Source organism: Frieseomelitta varia, unplaced genomic scaffold (genome assembly GCF_011392965.1).
Source record: "Frieseomelitta varia isolate USP_RPSP 00005682 unplaced genomic scaffold, Fvar_1.2 scaffold_937, whole genome shotgun sequence".
In the NCBI taxonomy this organism is placed as follows: Eukaryota; Metazoa; Arthropoda; class Insecta; order Hymenoptera; family Apidae; genus Frieseomelitta; species Frieseomelitta varia.
The window spans coordinates 90,442-110,561 of NW_025110742.1; the positions used below are offsets into that span (position 1 = coordinate 90,442).

The 20,120-nt window shown below is 41.3% G+C and overlaps 1 protein-coding gene across 5 annotated transcripts in view; it reads left to right on the forward strand.

Annotated features, from left to right (window-relative positions):
• Positions 1–20,120, forward strand: part of LOC122537885 (zinc finger homeobox protein 4) — a 145,681-nt gene that overhangs the window by 88,807 nt on the left and 36,754 nt on the right. For 2 of the 5 annotated variants that reach the window (XM_043671517.1, XM_043671518.1), the window contains exon 5: positions 15,402–15,472. The exons of the other annotated variants lie outside the window; for them this stretch is intronic. In XM_043671517.1, the coding sequence (XP_043527452.1) occupies positions 15,402–15,472 (71 nt within the window). The remainder of the gene's footprint in view (positions 1–15,401; positions 15,473–20,120) is intronic. 5 annotated transcript variants of the gene reach the window in all.

The window sequence follows — 20,120 nt, forward strand, 5'->3', positions numbered from 1 at the left end:
TAATAAATAGACTTGTGGAAGTGAATCATTCGTCTGTCGACTTTGAAGAATAAAGAAATCGACAAACAAGAGAAAGAACTGAGCTTGAGTTGCACAAGAAATCAGCAAACAAGGGATTCACGGTTTCACAGAAACAATCTCAATTAAATTCCTCGTTCGAAGACGAGCGTGCACCATGCGCGCCGATTTAATAGATCGAAATTCTAATTACCAACCGGTGAATACAGCGGTCAACTCGATCGCGCGATCATCGTTCGATTCGAAGGCTTCGGAAACGTCCGAGCGAAGGCGTAACTGTTTTGTTAATCAATAAGAGGAGACCGCTACCGATGCCTCCGTACAGACAGTCCGCTCGATCATTTCGGATCGATTCTCCCTTTCGGACGAATATACACGAATACGCCCATCGGCATTCACGAGCGCCGGTCACGAAAGGGGCCGTGACTCGCGACGTGATTCGCACGTATCGTTGCCCTCACGATAATCCCAGTGCCAGTGAACTTTCAATCCCGAACGAGCTTCGGGCCTAGTCCAGCGTTGAATCCTCGCATCTCTTGACCCGATGGCTTCCTCCTTGGCTCGCTGGGCTGGCCTATGGATCCTCCAAGTCAAGATCGAATCGCCGCGACTCGGCCAAACCTCGATCCCTCAGCCATTCCCGACTCTTATTAACTCTCCGCTAATTTCTTCATTTCTTGACGATTCATTTCTTCGATTCTCAATCTGTTTTCTCTCAGTCTTCTCTAATTCGAGTGAATTTCACTATTTTCCTCTCGACCAGTAGTTTTCATAGAGAAGTGAGGATGACTCTTTGCGCATCCGTAAGGATACGAATTCGGAAATTTGTCAAGTATAGATTTGGAATTTAATTAACTGAAGAACGGGAGTAGAATGAGAATGGAAAATTCTTTAACAAGACGCTATGTTAATGGAGGGATTAAGTATGAAAATTTAGCAAGTTATGAAAAAATTTTAAAAATGATTTATTTCTGTATTCTTTATATGATAAATCTAGACTTGGTTGTACCCCAATTTTATGGAAATCATTCTGATTGATAGCTTAAGTTTTTTTTTTTTTTTAAAGATGCGGAGGGTATTTTTTAGTATATCGGTTGGTGGACAGTAATTTTAAGGCACCGCGGTGCTTTCAGGATTTTCTCCTCTTCAAGTTTGTATTAGATGTTCATCGATGTGGTAGTTTACAGTTTCAAACCTCGAACGATTTATAAACCCACGTTACGACTTTCCACTCACTTCGATGGTTACACGCTATAACTAGAGAAAATATGCAAATCTATCACTGTGAAAGCATCACAGAAAAATGTGCTCTTTCATTAGCCAATCTTCGAGAAATCTCTTTTACTAGCCAAGGAAACGTATTACTTCTTGCTACAACTGACAGATGCCGATTATATTCAAACTCTTCGAGTCAAAATGACCAGTCCGTAATTTATCACAGAAATTTTATAAATTTACAAGCGTCTCGAATGATTTTTCGTAATATGTAAATAAAAACTAACACTCCTCTGATACATAAGTTTTATACTTTAATTAATTAACACTAGAACCAGATCAAAGTGGTCAAAATAATTGTAATTATAATTTATGATTGTAATTTATAATTTTCGTTAGACATTTTACAAGTGTAAAACAGCGTGTTTTCGTAAAATATATAAACAAAAGCTTGTACACTCTCCACTTGTGTCATAAAGTTTCTCTATTTTTTGGACTTGAATGCCTGGAAATTCAAAATTTTACGCTTTAATGCGTCGGTAGTTTTAACTCCAGTAAAATACTTCCAACGAACGACATAATATACGAAACGACAATGGTAAAAGAAGAAATATTACATATACGAGAGAGTATAAATATCCCTGGCAAAATGTTCATCTAAAATTAGCAAGTTGAACAATAGAGGACAGTACTGTAGCGGAGCCATCAATTTCCTAAGCTCTCTGGAACGGTACCGGAGCGAGCCAACTCCCCTACCCCGATTCCCAGAACTCATTTCAATCCGGCAGGATAATTCTCCGCCGAAGACATTCCGACGGCCAGTGAGTCCTTCCACGTCACGGGCTAGAGATTCTTAAAATAAATCTTTCGGCTGGCAACTTCCTCGCTGGAAACTCAGTCGATGAAATGAATAACGTTCTCCGGGAGGTACGAGGTCGAGGAGATTCTTCGCGACGAAGGAACAGGATTATTTAATTTTGATTTTCCATATTGTTCCGTAGAATCTTTGTAATTAAAAAAAAAAATCAACAGACCATGACACATTTGTGCAAATTTTACCTAGATTTCGCTATATTTAGCATCTAAACGAACAGATCTCTGAATATTTTTATATTAAAATTAAAATTAAAATATGGTATTAAAATTAAAAAATTGGCACCTACAATTAATCTTTATGAAAGTTTATAATCGGAATATTTTTATATTAAAATTAAAATTGAAATATGGTATTAAAATTAAAAAATTGGCACCTACAATTAGTCTTTATGAAAGTTTATAATCTGAATATTTTTATATTAAAATTAAAATTGAAACATGGTATTAAAATTAAAAAATTGGCACCTACAATTAGTCTTTATGAAAGTTTATAATCTGAATGTTTTTATATTAAAATTAAAATTGAAACATGGTATTAAAATTAAAAAATTGGCACCTACAATTAGTCTTTATGAAAGTTTATAATCTGAATATTTTTATATTAAAATTAAAATCAAAATATGGGATTAAAATTAAAAAATTGGCACCTAAAGTTAGTCTTTATGAAAGTTTTGTAGGATCCAGTCAAACGTTCAGCTAATCGACTTCGCTTTCTGATTATTTTTAATATTTTCAAGATCAGCAGTCAATCTCTCGGATATCGAAGGATATCAAACTAAAAAAAATTTGTACGACGTAAACGAGCTATTTAGAACTTAGACCAATTGATTTCACCGTCTGAGGGTTTCTTACTTTTGCGATCAACGACTTGATTTTGCGATCAACGACTTGATTTTGAAATATCGAAGTAACTCGATGAAGGTGGATTTCTAGCGGAAACAAAGTCTTGGTGCAGAGAGTTGATTTTTTCAATAAAAACGAGGATGCAAGGAGGCGATGTGTAATCGTTGGTCAATGTAAAATTTCAAGTGAAGAAGCTGAACGCGATTTGGCAATGCGCGAGCCCGCTGCCACCCGGTCGCACTATAAAAATCTTATCGGTGATCTTCGTGCTGCTCGGGTGGGGACGCTTAATATTAATGTCTCCTCTCGCGCAGTGGTATCCTCGCGTCCTAACATACCGGGTGACTCTGGTAAACGTGCAACGATATTCGAGCAAAGATTTTACACGAATGACCGACGACGAACAATCAATAGATCGTTGAAAGTTCATTATTACCAACAGAATTCTTCGTAGAACAATTAAGGAGAATATGAATACGTCTTTTCTTCGTGTATTAGCGTTCCGTAGGCAAAGTTTTCAAACTTGTGCTCGAAATTTTAAACGTAAATTAACGTCAACTCCTGTCACTTGCGTAGATCAATAAGAAATTAGATTTTCTTAAAAACTAGATCTCTTAAAAATCGTTTGGAAATCTGTTTCAATTTTATCGGAAGGAGTTAATTCTTTATCGAAAAGGGAAGAGCGTGATGGAACTTTTATTTATCGCAAGAACGGCGATATAAGGAGAGAATTAAAGGAGATATCGAAATCATCGACCCTCCTTGACTCTTCCTCGTCCGTCCTGGCTGCATGACTTTTGCCAATAATTGCGAGTCACCTCACCCAGGGGACTTTTCGCAAGCGGAATGAATCGTTGCACGCAAAGGTCGCCGAAGGTAATTTCCGAAGGAGCAAACATTCTTCTAATTGCGGTAATGAGGTGAAACCGATATGCGAAGACTAAGCAACACCATCGATTAACTTTAACTTAATGATCAGCTGAACCGAACAATCCGCATTCCTAAAGCGTCACGATCATGAAATATGTGAACAATGTTAAAAAAACAATTCGTAGAATTTTATTTCGTGGATGTCGACGAAGAAAGTGAGTTAGATTTGAAAGATAAACGCAGGCATTGTTGCAAAGAGATATGACAAATGTTAATAATAAATTAAACATAGATTATGAATCAAGATGTCACGTATGTGTAACCTTAACTTTAAGATTAATTATACTTTCTAATGTTTCTTCTTCGTGCAATTCGAGTCATTCTCGCAGCATAAGATACAGAAATCATTCTTCGCAACTCAAGATCCAGAGCAACGTTAAAAAATACTTAACACGAGAGAAACATCTTCAGCCTTTTATAATTTGAAAGTTATATATACTCGTATTTCGGAAATACTCGTCGCTTTACTGTTGCAGTTTATCAACACACCATTACAAAAATGTCTTATTTACAAAAATGTTTTAAATCGAGTAAAGTAAATATAACTAATTTTCCTTCTGCAAGTGAACTAACAATCTGGTCACAAGGGATCAACAAATTCAGAGGGAAAATTGCTGAAATTGAATACGATTATCTTTCGCGACGCGCGAGATCCGGAGTGAAAGCAACACCCGTTAGAAAATGTTCAACGCGAGCGGGTCGAGGAATCGTGCATCAGGTACCAACGTCCCGTATCCCCGAGTATAACGTATGAACACCACAGGCTCGAAGTGGTATAGGAGTTTAATTGGTGGTAATATGAATCCGCGTAATATAAACCGCCATCAGTCTCTCGCCAGGAGAGTGCAAGCGCGAGCAAGAAAGCCACGGAGGTGGCGCCCGAGAAATAACAGAGAAGGGAAACACAGGTTGGACCCGGGCCCACGAAACGATGTCTCCACCTTCGTAATGCCGACGACTCTTTTTATCACTGTCGCGAAACACGTTGGCCTTTGAACGTGTTCCGAGCCACGGGAAACTAGCTGGTGAAATCAGTGTTGGAATAAACGGTGGGACAATTTAGATCCGGTCGATCGCTCTGTTCGGCCCGAGAGTTAGGCGTTCTTCAGGATGTAGAACAAACGATTTTTCACTGCTAACAAGCTTTTTAAACGTGCCGGCGACACACACCAGTGTATATACATCGTGTTACAACCGGCCGGAAGATGATTCTACGCGAGAAAATCAGTCGAATGTTTTTTGACTTATCGAATTTGAAAATTCACTGATTCTAGATTGAAGTATCCTAGCTCTAGAGTAGAGAGTATCCTATGTTCAAAACTAACAAGTAGAAAACGTAGGATAAAATTCCTTTTATTTACAGCTTAGTTCCTAGGAAATAAACTGAACGTGTCAGATACTGTTTTCGTACACGTGTAAAATTTTACTCTTCCTTGTCAACTTATTTTTAAACGTAGAGTCACGCTACATTATACACTCGCAAAAAGATAGAACAACAGAAATGCGCACTAGAAATGAAGAAAGAAGCTTTTCATTCGTTTCCTGGCCAAATTATGAATCCACCACCGTGTGCCGATCCACGCGCATCAGCAAAAGTTCGCGACAGAACCCTCCGTCGGTTGTCTCGGGGTGCGACAATCTCTGCCGAAAAATAGCAGAGAGAGGGCAGAGCCGGGTTCGAAGTTCCTTGACTCGCCACCGAGTCGTAAACGATCCCAGGAAGACAAATACCCATTCGCAGAAGACCGATTCGAACGCGTTTCCCCAGCGAGAAGAGCCGTCTGAGCTATCCCTCAGAGTCCACCCTCTTATTCCAGCGAATGTCGCGCATTTCCTCTAATGTATTCACAAATCTTCGTTCCAGCGCGACGTTATCATTCTCCGGGCAGCCTCGAAGCTGATCGTTCCACGACCACACGATCGTGCCCGTGCATACGTGTGTGCGACGGCGCGAAGGGCGGTCGCTCTCTTTTCTTTTTTTTTTTTTCTCCTTCCCAGAGCGTCGTTTCGAGTTCGAGAGGGTGGAATTCATTTCGCGGGCGAACGCCCTCGTCTACGACCCGGCAGCGGCGTTCGATTGCTTCGATTATCCTCTTACCTTACTCCCTCCCCTCTCCCCCCTCCACCGTGCCCTCCTGTTTCTTCCACGAGTCCCCGATTCTCCTCTTGCGCGACTCCGCGCTTCACGCGACCCACCACCCTCTCCCAAACCACCCTTCTTCTCCTTCACCGGTGGTCGGAGAGCTCTGGAGGAATCTATCGTTCGAGATGCAGGTGTCCTCGAAATCCCGGATCAGCTCTCACCTTCGTCGCAGAGCTGATTTCCTTCAGTGAAAGCTTCGGGCGAGAGCTGGGGGCCGCAGATAGCGGGACAGGAGAGAAATTGGGAGGGAGAGGAGGTGAAGACGAAGGGAGAATTGGAAGAAGCTGGAGAAATTAGGGTGAATGTAGTTGATGGAACGTAGTTGGGACGGGGTTATTAATCGAACGGTTACACGACTGTTGGTCACAAATGTTTGGAATCACTGCGTGTTTGATAGAATCTGAGAACTTTGAGGCGAAACGAAAGTTGAGATAGGAAAAACTTTTCCCGTATTCCGTATTAAAGATTGATCGAAGTGAAAGAAAGTGCTATCGCGCGTGGAAGTGATTTTGAATTGATGAGGAAATTATCCGGTAGGAATAGTAATTCACATACGAATTACCCGAGAATATATTATATATATAAATATTATAAATATATTAATATATTATATTAATATCAATAAATATCTAAATTTCGTATCGTTTAGTACTTTAGTACTTTCACATGGTTACAAAAATTTGGAAAATGAGAGCAGACAGACGTTCAAATACTTTCTCGTAGCTATTGTGGCTCTTGCTGTTCAAAACTCGACGAAGACCCTTGCATCAAACCCCCGAGCACACAGCGACCAAACCATCCATCCGCCTTCGACGATGAAACCGCTCGTGTCCCGGGAAACACGATCGAAATTTATTCATAATCGAGGCTGGAGCGGCTATACGCCGCCACATTTCGGTGCCAGAAAGAAGAATATCCTCGGAGAGACACGGAGAGAGAGAGGAGGTGGGCAATCGAGGGGTTGAAGTCGCGTCGTCATTCTGGAATATGAGATTTCCAGAAGCTCAGACGAGGGAGTGGCTCGTTGGTATGAGATCGAAAAGTTGAAGAAGGTCCAAGCGAGAATCCGCGAACAGAAAAAGAGAGAGAGAGAGAGAGAGAGAGAGAGAGAGAGAGAGAGAAGCATAGAAGCGAGTATATTGGGCGCCAGCGAATCTGGCGACCAGTGCGCGAAGAAAAGCGCGTACACGTATGCGAGTAGAGGAGTAGGGGGGAGGATAGAGGAGGAGACATTATTGGATTCTGAGCATTCCCTGAGTTATTAAAATTCGAAGCGAACCGCGAGACGGTCAGAGCGAGAACTTCCCCTTCCGTCTCGCTAGCCTTCGGGGATGAAACGTCTGTCGAGGAATATTAAAGTCTCGATACCACCCCTCTGGAGGGAGAAGAACTCCTCGTTCGAGCCCTACCCGCCGCGCTTTTTTACGCGGTTTGTTAGCCACGGAAATTCAAGTGAACTCACTTGACGCGAGAATTTGAAATTGACGTTGGAAATTAAAGACGCAAACGGAAGAATATATATCACGAAAATATTTTACGTAAGTTGTTTCTTGAGCATCTTTGGGGAAATTATTATTTGAAAGAACTCTATTCGGAGAGTGGAATTTCTTTTAAAAATGTAACGAGCCATGAATAAAATGAACGTACACTGACACACATGGGAAAACCAAAAAAAAAACGCAGAATGTTATTCCATTGGAATTCCATTACACTTGATCTTTTCGTTCTATTCATTTTATTCTCGTATGACATTACAGTCCAAACACATCCAAACACACTAAACTTCGTCGAAGCAACGAGTCAGACTGTAATATCAACTTCACGAGGAAGAAACAAATTTACACGAACACGGTGATTGGTTAAAAGCAGAAGTCGCGATATTTGCCACGTTAATTTACCAAAGAGCGTTCAGAAAATATCGCAGGCTTTTTATCAGCGGCCTCCGCGCCCACTCTTGGCCGATTGCTATCGTGGCCTATTATCAAATCAAAATGATCAATCATCAGGGTCAATAGCGAGTGGCGGGGAAGGGGAGGGTTGCCTTCTCGCTGGCGCGAGGCAAACACAAAAGGCGACAGCCAGTTTTCAAGAGGGTCCGTCCGGGGTAAAAGGCGGCAGAAGTCACCGAGGCGGCAGATTCAAGGGGAGGGAAAAGGTGGCGAAGGTCGTTCTCAAACCCCGGTCAGGGGTCTCGTCCGTCTCGTGTGAGCAAATACAGGGATCGGTCCGCGTAATCGGCGTAATCGTTCGCCCGTCCATCGATCATGCTTCGACAATGAACTTAATATCATTTCGCGTCGAACTGGCTGGAAAAGTTCGACGCTCCAGAGATGATCCCTTATTACACCAACGTGATTCGCCTAGTATAGACCGACATTGTATATACTGAGAGACGTATTGTGAAGAGTCGTCAAGGGAATGCTTGCGTTGTTCTATTGTGAGATTATATATTCCGTCTTCGGATGGAACATCGACGAAATTTTTTAAAGTAAAGTAAATTAATCGTGATTGATGATATTTGATGAATGGATGCCTCAACAAATTTCGTATGACGATGCATTTTCGGAAATTTCAATGATTTTCCAACGAAAGTCCGTGTACAAATTTTATTTCACTATAAATTTCTCCTGAATTCCTTTTGCGCTTTAATATCTCGGATTGCGAGGCTAAATTTCATACTTGAATTATATCAGCGTGTAATAGGCATAAATAAATTAATTCAAAATTTGATCATCATTATTCGAAATTGAGGAGGGACTGGAAGAAAGCAATTCACGATCACCAGGAAACAATCGATTGACAATCGTAAAGGAAAATCTTCGAACTGCGCCAAAGGTCTAAGCTAATCAGCCCGATCCCTTACGAACGAAGCACGCCGAACAATCGAGTAACGCGCTCGGCACGCTAACGAACAAATAAAAATCCCTTCCGCGTGTTACGTTTTCCGGCGCATTAGCTGCGCACAATGGTTTCGGTAAAAGGTAGAGCGGTAATGGCAGGCAACGTAACGAGAACCAAGAAAAAAGGCAAACAATTCTCCCGCGTTGCCGAATATAAATAAATTAAACGCTAGAGCCGCGTGTGTGTATATGTATGTATATGTGTTCGTTTGTACGACGAATAAGGGAGAAAATACAGGACGTTCGCTGTTGGTGATTTCACACTGTACAATGACAACTAGGGTTACGAAGCAAATGTATTCGTGTTGAATATAAAAAATTCACTACTGGAGCTAAACGAGAAGAAATTTCTCGAATCCCTCGATGACAATTTCAACGTTGATTCGTGTTGAATTTTGAAGGTTCTATGTAGCCACGAATGAGTTCAATTTGAGAAAACATAATATAAAAAGGTAAAACAATTACGACACGTGTGTGTACCTAATACACGTTGTATCTTTCAATCAAAAACGAGGGTGATTCGTTCGCGTCACAAATTTTTACTCGCGAGTCATTTCCATCAATTTTTTTCTCTGAAAAAAAAAATCACACGTACAACGGCGGCAAACACATACGTAAAAACGCCAGGGATTAAAAGCGAGGACGCCGTGAACACATGTACGGGCGCTCGAAACGAAAAACTGAGGAACAGGGGGAGGAGAGGGCGAGGGTGAAAAAAACCGAGCAACTCCACGGTTGCGTTTGATTTTTGGTTTTGCATTGCTGTTCGCCGGCCCGGAAGAAAAGCCTTTAGAGAATTTTTCCAGCTGGGAAAGCCGCTCGGATGTTCGTCCAAGCTCCCGTCCTGCCCTCTATTCAATCCGCTTTTTCATTTCCGTGATTGCTGTTTTAAATAATTGCATCTCTATACCCCCTTACCACCATCCGAGTCTCCTCCGCGACGTTCCTCGCTGTTTTTTCCATCGGACCGCGGGCTCCTGTAACTCGCAATTTTTAATTAAATTCCCCTCTGACCGATGTAGCGGTCGAGATCGATGAAAGGAAAATGTTGGCACCCGACGCGTTGCCAAACATTTGGGATTCTATGAAATTGGCTATTGGCCCAAGCTGAGCGCGAATCGATGGGGAGAGGGAGGGGAGAAAAAAGGGATCATTTGCAGGATTAAAATGGAAATTCGATCGTGTTCCCGTATATCCAGAAATCCCGCACGTATGAAAGTTGGACTTTGAACGGGCTGTTTCTATTGATTTCAACGAATTCGATGGTCAATGAACGTATTTTTTTCTTTTTTTTTTTCTTTTATTCTGTCCTTTTACAATGGCAATGGTTAGAGATGTAACAACGTCTTCTTGGACGAAGACGTGGCAACGTTGGGAAAATTAGAAAGAACTTCTCTCGAGGGTGTCGAACCCTCGTTTTTCGATATTTTTTAACAAGCTGCTCTCCACGGGGAGAAATATCATATTTCTGTAAAGGCAGTCTCGAGCTTCGTCCCTTTGTCGTCCCCCCCCTTCGAGCTTCGCCGCTATCTCGAGCCGGTGAACGATCGATCGTCTTGGTACCGTCTCCCCCTTCTATTGTCGCGGAATGGCCCCGCAGGGTGAAGCGAGGAAAGCTGCTGGAAAAATTTACATCCTCGATTGGGACGGCGTTCGTCTGTTAGCGTCGAGAACGAGCGTGACGAGAAATCGTATGGAAAATGTGTTCGAATGTGTTCACATCGTTTGATTGAGTACGAACGTAAATGTTCGGCCTGGAAGTGTATTATTACTTCAAACGAGACAGAAACAACTATTCTGTTAACTCGTTGATATTTGTCTTGTTCATAATCGAATTCAATCGATTTTGGCAATTGTAAATATTGATAATAAAAATCACTTGCAAAGATCATTGCAATTGCACGTAATATGTCTTTCCATAATTGTCAAGCGGAGAATTTCATCAGTTGTCTCTTAATTAATAAATAACGGCAGTTTATTGATTAAACGGACCAAGAATTGTCCCGTTCAATTACGTTCGAAGATCGCGACACACAAATTTCTCAAATAAACAATTTAAATTTAGTTGGTAACTCAAACTACGAGCCAAGATTTTCGCGTGATAACAATCCGAACTACAAATCAGTGCTATAAACTACCTCCCCCGCGAAATCTGCATCGTCCCACGACCAAGCTACAATCTGCAACCAGTCGCGAATGTCAGAAAAACGACGAGAGCCGAGCGACAGAGAGACTTTCTCGATCTTCCGTTCAAATCACCAAAGTAGCCACTCCCGTTCGCGTGGTATCTCCCGGGTTCCACGAAAACCGGACGGAAGCGAAGCGCCGGTTCCTCGAATCACCGACGAGAATCGTGTCCTTCTGCGAATTTGCGCGAAAGAAACGGAGAAAAATCTCCGAAAAATCCGCGAACGACAGACAGACAGAGAGGGATGGAAATGGAGTGGAAAAAAAAAGGAAGGGAAGGGAAGGGATAGCGTATCGCGCGGTGGCGGGTGTCGTGATTCGTGCGAACCGGCCTTTACAATTCGAAATCGGTCGATGGAAGCGGCGGAACGGGAGACAACGGGGCGAGAAAAGAAGAAAAGAGAAGAAAAGGGAGACAAGCGAGGGAGAAAAGCGAGAAAGGAGGGCGAAGGAGAGGTGAGACAAGGGAAGGGAGAGATGATAGAGGAACAGAAACAGAGAGAGTGAGAGTGAGAGTGAGAGAGAAAGAGAAGCCTCGAGTGCTAAGCCCGATGCGAGAGAGTGGCCAGGCTAAGTCCAAGGCAGAAAGAAAGGTTTTATCTGCTCGTAGTTATTTATCGCTTTCCGTTGTAGCGCTGGCGTCGGGGCACGACCAATCAGAAGTCAGTATCCCCGGGTACCAGTCCGCGCCATCCGCATACATTATCGTGCGGAGCCTCGGCCATTGTCTTTCCACCGTTGTAAATCACATTTTATTCCCTCGCTTACGGTTTCGTTTTATTTATTTGTCGGAGAAACGTATCGCTACCGTACTCGTGGCCGAAGGGGCGCTCGCTCGCTTGCTCGCGCGTACCTCGCGCTCTTCTAACGTGCGCAGCAAACAGACGGAGAAACAGACGTGCACACACACACACACACATAAACGGAAATATACGATATATACGTGTACACGTAAATGTGTGCATATACACGCGTGTAGCATCGCGGAACAACACGAGAAAGGACACACGTGTAGCCAGAGGGAACACACGCTTCCCCGTGAAATCCGTGTAAAGGGGAACACACATCCGTGAGTACGTGAGGGTACCGTCGTGGTTCGTTCCCTCTCGTCCGATCTTTTCGATCGTCTTTCTGTCTCTCTCTCTCTCTTTCTCTCTCTCTCTCTCTCCTCTCGTCGACGTGGGACGTGTGAGAGTGAGAGATTCGAAAGAGCAGGGGGGAGGGGGCAACAAGAGAGAGAAAGAGAGAAAGAGAGAGAAGCAACGAACGACTTCGATTTTTATTAAGCACCCGGGTGGACCCCGAAGCAACGTCCTCGTCCTCGTCGTCTCCAACGACGACTGTTTAACTAAATTCCATCGCGGGATCACCCTGCTGGTTTCGTGATCTCCCCCTAGGACCCCGACCGCTTTTTTTCTTGCCCCGAGAGCTGCTCCGCTGGCCCGTTGTCCTCGTTCTTTTGGCCACGCTTTCTTTCGAACCTTTTTTTCTCCCCCTGTTCCTCCCCCCCTCCTCCTCCTCCTCCTCCTCTTCCCTCTCTCACTCCTTCGGCACGCCGCGGAATAAAAGTGAAAGGATGCCTCTCGCATGATTTACGGAAACGACGAGCTGATGAAACGGCTCTCCGGGCCCCGTTTTCGGGGCCGCGCCGCGCCGCTTCGCGATCGCCCGCCTCCATCTACTACCACGCGATCGTAATTCCACGCGCTTTTTCACAATCCTCGTTGCATCCTGTTGCATCTTTCTTTTTTTTTTTTCTCATTTCTTCATTTTCTCTTTTTTTTCTTTTTTTAGGATAGTTTTAGCGTCGATGTTATTGAATTGCAATCGAGAGAGAAATTACTGAGGCGTCTATTGCAGTACCCTCTTAGGTTTCTATCTTGGTAAAACGTACGTGTTTTTTACTATGAAAAACTCATTTTGTAGAAATAAAGCGTTACGAGAAACCGAAATATCTCTCATAACATCTCTTCTATATATTTATAACTGAGAAGAGTAAAGTAACTCCAAAATATCTCACACAATTCCACACATATTGTACATAGGTGAAACATTGACCATTTTTAACAGCAGTCAAGGGTATCAGCGAATCAGGGAAAGAATCTTCAAGATATTCGTCAAAATGTCGTGCATACTTCTGGATATCGTGCCGAGTTAATTTTTAATCATTCTGCCGAGCATACTTTAAAATTTAAATCGCAATTGGGAAGGATAATTCCACGCTTCATAACCGACCGTATACGTAATGACACTCGATATTTCATTTGCAATCGATTTCGTTCTTTCTGTATCATTAAACATCCGTCGACGTTACGATCGATCGTTAGGTTTTCGCGTTCTTCGAACCGACATACGTGCGTTTCGTGAGAACGATTCGGTGGTTGTGCATGATTTCCTTCCCTCGTGCAGCAACGAAATCACATCTGACGAGCTTCAGCCTCGAACTTGAAACGATTGGACGCGTAACGCGGTTTATTAACATTCTTCGACGAGCCCGCGATTTTTGTATGCGCGCAAACCGCGCGTATAACCATGTTAATTATGGGTTACGCGTTACCTTGTGCCGATACTTAACCACAGTGTTGTACTCGACTCCGATGTGAATTATTTCCTTTGTACAAAGCCAAAGATTTACGAAGCCCCCGTCGTACAGGCAAAACTATAACGCCCCGAGACCGTCATTACTTTATGAAACTCTTTACGCATATTGCATAGTTTGTAAACGCGAAAGGAAAGAAAAATACGATACGTGCGATTCCCTTGATTTTTTTTTAATCAATTATATGGTTTTACGCGTTATAATTGCACGGTGGTCAGTCGCAATAACGATGCCTCAGTGTCTTCAGGTTGTTTAAATGTAATTGCAAATTGTCCCTACACTTTACACGAGAGCACTGCTATTACTACTTTTATTTGCTTTACGACAACGTAGGAAATTATACGTACGATATTTTAGTAATACCCGCTGGTTCGTGGCGTTTATCCTCGATCGTAGGAATAACAATGTCGATGATCGAAGTGTTTATCCTCGTGAGATTTTATACTACATCTACTTCCTTCCGAAATTATCATGAAATTTTTCTCGTATTTGCAATGTTTGTGCTCTTCATTTTGTAATTTTTGTATTCTTGATTTTGTAATTTTTCATTCTCCACGATCGTGGCAACTTTCACCAGCTAGTGAATTTTTACTCGTGCCTGTAATCAAACTTTTTCAAAATTTTTCGAAAAGAGATCTCAGAGAGAATCAACCCGATCAGAAAGCTATTAAAATCAGAATCGTAGCTTAAAACTTTTTTTCGTACGAACTAGATGCTTGTGAATGTAAAATACGAACGTATTTTACAAAAATACGTCTCTATTGTCATAAAACGACAGGCACGTAGATCGGTCAACTAGCTGAGACCAGAGAGTAACAAGTCAATTAAACAAAACGAACGAGAAAGAAAGTGAAAAAAAGGAAACTGCTCGTACAATAGAAAGTGACATGAAAAACAATCGAGCCTGGAAGTGTGGCATAAACTTTCACGCTTATCAAGCGCTGCACCTACGTGCCTCGCCATCGGCGCGTTCGATACTCTCGATACCTCGCTTTCCTACGAAATATAAATCACGCTTTACGAAAGTACTCCACGTCGGTACTAAACCGGCCTCCGCGTGCCAGCAACGAAACAATCGACCATAACGTGACCCACCAGCAACGATATTATTGATCTCGACTACTTGAACGATCAACGTCCTCGATGTTTATCGCGGTTCGTGCCCGAGCCTGCCGAAAAAGCGAACCACACACACAGAGAGAGAGAGAGAGAGAGAGAGAGTGTATGTGTGTGTGTGTGTTTGTGTGTGTTCGCGGACAGACAGAGTGAAACGGCTGTAAAAAAAAAAAAAAAAGAATTCTACAGCGAAACGACGACGAAGGCGTCGGTTTCCGAAGCGAAAGAGAGTCTCTGGCCTGCTCTGTGGTTTTTCTTTCTAGTTCGATTTCTAAAATCAGACGACGACTGATCCTTTCTTTCCGATCTATCGATCTCTCGAGCTAGCAGTCTGAGTTTTAATCGAAAAGAAGAGATTTAGTTTTTTTTTTTTTCTTCCAGAATTTTCGAACAGAAAGCTGTGAATTATAATTTTCAGTCAGATAAAATAAAGTAGAGTCGCTCCCTTTGTGTTCGAAATTTTCGTCTGGTGCGTGAAAAAGTAGGAGGAAAGAAAAAAGATAAAAAAAAAAAAAACAAGACAGAATTAAGAAAACACATCACGACCGAATAAAACACCAAATGCTTGTGATAGTTTCAGCGGTGCAAGTAGACCATGCAGGCCAGGTTCTCTCCCAGCCTCAGTCGCGTCCTGGCCATCAACAGGTCAGTAACAACGATGAATATATTACTCAAACTTATGCGTGCAGATAGACACGAACGCGCGAAGAACAATGATCTACGTTGTAATGGTAGAACGCTGGTTATCTGGACGAATGGGTGGATATTGAATTCGGCTCGAAACGAAATTCTGGTTGTCGATTATCTGGATGAAACTCTTAGATAAAGGATCGAGGCGAATCGATACTATACGTGTCATTAACCCTTGACCATTAGATTATCTCTACCTCTTACTATCACTGTGCACTGTCATTTTACATGCGCGATACTGAAAAGAACGTGTCTCTGAAAAATCGATGGTCGGAAAATTCAGTGTAAAATCTTTCGTGCGTAACAAGTACAAACAAAGGCTACGATACGTTTGTTTAAGAACTTTAAAATTGTTTAGCCTACTTTAAAATATAGTTTCTGTATATACTCGTTAATCAATATTATCAATAGTGAGTCAAGTGACGGAGGAGCGATTTAATTGGAAAATTTCTCTAAAGATATCTCCAAAAGGAAAAAGAGAATTCGAGTTGAATCGATTCAATTGAAAATTTGACGAATCCGAGACGCGAAGAAAAAAATCGGTAAAATTCGGATAATCGGCGTTCCACCATAAACGGATGTGGATGCGTTGTTAACGCATTTATTATGGATCGTTTAATTGAAAGCGACGATGATGACGGTACACGTGATAGCGTAGATAACTGTGCGCAAATTACATGGCACGCATTCGCACGTGTTTGACTGTAGATACTATCGTTTTCGTAGCCGGCGTATTGATGTGTTTGCTTGTGTCAGACGAGTAGCAACCTTTTTACCTTGGATTCTCTGGTAAATGGAAATTCTTGGTGGAAGAAAAAGCATATTACATTACTTTTAATGTGTGGGATAATGTACCTCTGCTGGTTCGTTTAGTCCGACAGTGTAACCAGCTGGAAATTTTCAAGAATATTCCTCCGCCACGTGAGTTAGGTATTTTATTTCAATATCGCTGTAAAGTGGTAAACATAATGGAGAACTGACGAAATTTTTCCAGATAACGAGTTTCTGAGAATAAATGTTGTAAGTAGCAGGTACATATATCGAAAATTATAAGATAGCAAACGGGTCGTAAGGAAAATTTTGTTTATGCATTTTGTCTGGCATAGATTCTAAAAAATTTTACGATCGTTGCGCAGCGTTTGATTTCTTGATACCTCGTGACAGATATTCCAACTTTAAATAGCAACTTGCACCTTTTAGCAGTGCTGCAGTTTATGTAAAATCTACAATTTAAAATTTAAAATTTACAACTCTGAAATTCAAGACTTGTTTGAAATTAAAATTTTAAAAAAACAACAGAATCGATACACTCGTTTTGCAAAATTTAGAAAAGTCAAAGAACTAACAGGTTGCCAAAACAGGTATAGTTTGCTCTACTTCTGACAACTTTCTGCTAAATTTCATATTCCTAAACAGACTAATAACAGATTAAAACTAAGACCGAATAAATATTCAGAAAATGCCGTCCATAATGTGTTAACCGCAATGTAATATAACATTTACGATCGAGCAGTGGCTTCAAATTCATAACGAATTCGAATGGAAAACCTCTGTGAGCAATTACAACACGGCAGTGCAATTATTTATTTAATAGTCCGTGAAAGAGAAAGTCGTAGAACACGTTGCTGCCGTGTTACGTGTCGTGGCCCTATCGGTTATCGTTTCACAAAATATACTTGTGTCTCAATAGTTTATTGCGACTTTTTCCTCGTGAACTGTCACCGGTTTTATGCAGAGACGGAAGAACTTGGAAACAAAGAAACTTGTTAACCAACGGCTGAAGAAACTTTCTGAAGCTCTCTTTCAACGCGTTCCAAATACTATCTGCTAGAGTAGGAATATCGTTTGATATTTTACATGGGAAAATTTTAAATACCATCTACTGGCACTTCGTACGCTACGAAAAATATCGTTTATTACGAGAAACATTATATTTTGTGCAGGACAAAATTCTGGAAAATTCTATAAATATATAAATTTTCTAATTTGAACAGTATCGGTCACTCACTTGAGAATGAACTTCTCGAACTTGAATTTCGCTTGACAAACGAAGAGTGTAAGGGACAGAACTTTAAATCGTAATAAATTAACTCGGTATCTTTCTGTTTGAAATTCGTGCCAAATTTAATAAATACAATTCGTAATATCCGTGATTCAAAATTCAAACGAATCCGCCGTATAATTCATCAAATAAATCTGATCTCGATGCATGTACATTCCTGCGTTTGCACAATTTTCCACAAGACTTGCAACTCCTCCAGTCAATGACAGATCAAATATTTCGCAATCCATCTAAAATTTAATCTAAAATTGAAACATTAAACGAAACAGATACCGAATTAATTGACGAACCTGACGATTTCCACACGTTGTTGGAACAATCATCCCCTGTTTTTCCCCCAATCCGCAACCAAGCTCAACTTTTTTCCCCTGTTACCTCCACCCTAGACGACTTTTTTTTTTCGTCCTTCGCGTGCGAAATTAGTCTAACCTCAAATTAGGTGCCCGCCTAACCTCCAATGTTTCCCTCGCCACTGCCGTTTGTTTCTTCTCTCCTCTCCTTTTGGCGAATGAAACTCGAAACCCGCGCACCGGTGGGTAATCTTGTTTTGTATTAGGTCGCGCGACCAGAAGCTTCCTCGCCATCCCCCGACTGTTTCACTTTCACTCGAGCTTATGCCTCTCACCCTCTATGCAAATGAGCGTATCGCGAATCTTCCTCGCCCCGTGCCAAGGGCGTGCTCGTCTCGTTTAGAAAGGAAATACTCGACGCAGAACGCCTCTCTTTGTGGCTTTGTTGTCCGCGCACTCTCTGTTTGTTGGGGTTCCGCTGATTAACATGTCGCGTGCGACTTGTGTTAAGTATGAATTTAATACTTGGCGAACTATATGTGCCGAAAATAAGAAAGAGAGAGAGAGAGGGATAAATTTTAAGTTATAAACGTGTAATAACTACATTGCTACAAGTCAGTTTATTGTACTGACGTAGATTTCAAAAGCTCGAAATTTAAGGCGAGATTTTAGAAAATTTGTCTGTCTCTGGAATTGAATGTCTGTTGAAGTTCGCTACCGCGGAGAAGAGATTCCAACCGCAGCCTATTACTTATATTTCGAATCTCTGCAAAATTCTGTCGCAGAGTTTTATTCGGATAGTATTTATAAATTTAGTAAGTGAGTATGTAAATCTAGCTTTGTTGAATGTGTCCCACGGAGGGATGTGAGAAAACATGAGAATTAACTGCTATCGCATGCTGTGTTAAACCTCTCAGGATTGAATGTCTTCTTAGTCTGTGAGTACTCTTTCGGGAACTCTCGAATTAGGATTTGAGAGTAATATTTTGGTAAAATTGTTCATCTTCAAAATCGAAAGGTCTATCGATTAAATGTGCTCTCAGTCTACAGTGACAACATAAATTTTCCGTTGATTTAAAGAATGATCTTTGCCGCGTTCTCGCGTAATTTTCCTTTGCTCGTGGCCACCCTCCAGAGTTTGTTAATCTTGCTCCCTATCTGACGGAGCGCCCCAAAACAGATAAAAATCTCCCGTTTTAATTTACCCTGTCTCGCGTTGAAACAGCGACAATGAAAGACGAGAAATAAAGGAGGCGATTAAGCATATAAGAATAAACTCGATGTGAGGTCTACCAGACGTCACCTCGACCCTTAACACGACCCAAAAACCGTCAAAGTCCGCCCGTTGTCATGTAGATTCGTAATCTTCCGCATTGTACCAAACAATGGAGGCATTCAGCCCGGAGAATAGCGTGAATGCTTATTAAAGTCACGCTGGTATTCACTGTGTTTAGCCTTTTTTCGAAACCTTTGCTCGCGATCGACAAAAAATGCCCGTCGATACAATGAAAAGCGTCGACAAAGAATAGCTGAACTTCTAGCGGTCCTCGTATTAGCAGGATGATTAGCCATCTATCCGTAAAATTACGCTTAGATTGAATTTTTTTCCTTTTTTTCTTTTTTTTTTTTTTTCTTTTTGGCTGATGTTTCTTTCGCCTCGTTGATTTTGAATAGATTCCGATGGAAAACGGAATTCGTTCGTTTGAAAGTAAATGTTATATTACTGATTAGGTTATGGACAGTTCCTTAAGAAGAAAATGATAAAATTTTTGTGTTCTTGTAAATCACAGAAAATAGCAGAAATCTTGAGAATAATTTGCAAATCTAACGTCACGAACCTAAACTGGAAATCTATTTCAATTATTTCTCATTATTGTTTCGTAATATTGTAATATTTATTACAAATGCTCCGTTTAATATATAGACAAACCTAACCTAGACCATTAGTAAAAGCTGTGAGAAGCTTTTTTATCTTACAACTATAACTTTCTAATTGAAAAATAATAATACTTCCAACTAAGCAGTCTAACGTTTAAGTATTAAAAAAAGAAAAAAAAATACAATGAAGCGTACATCATTTCGTAACGAGCGTCGATGTAACCTGTTTCGACAGGAACTTTTCAAAAGTGTTTCAAAGTGTAGAAGAAATATTTTCGTGGCGACGCGAAAATGGTGAAAGCGAGCAAATGATATGAACGATTATTTTATTGTACCGCGAAGATAAACTGTCTGATCGATATCTAAAGGCGAA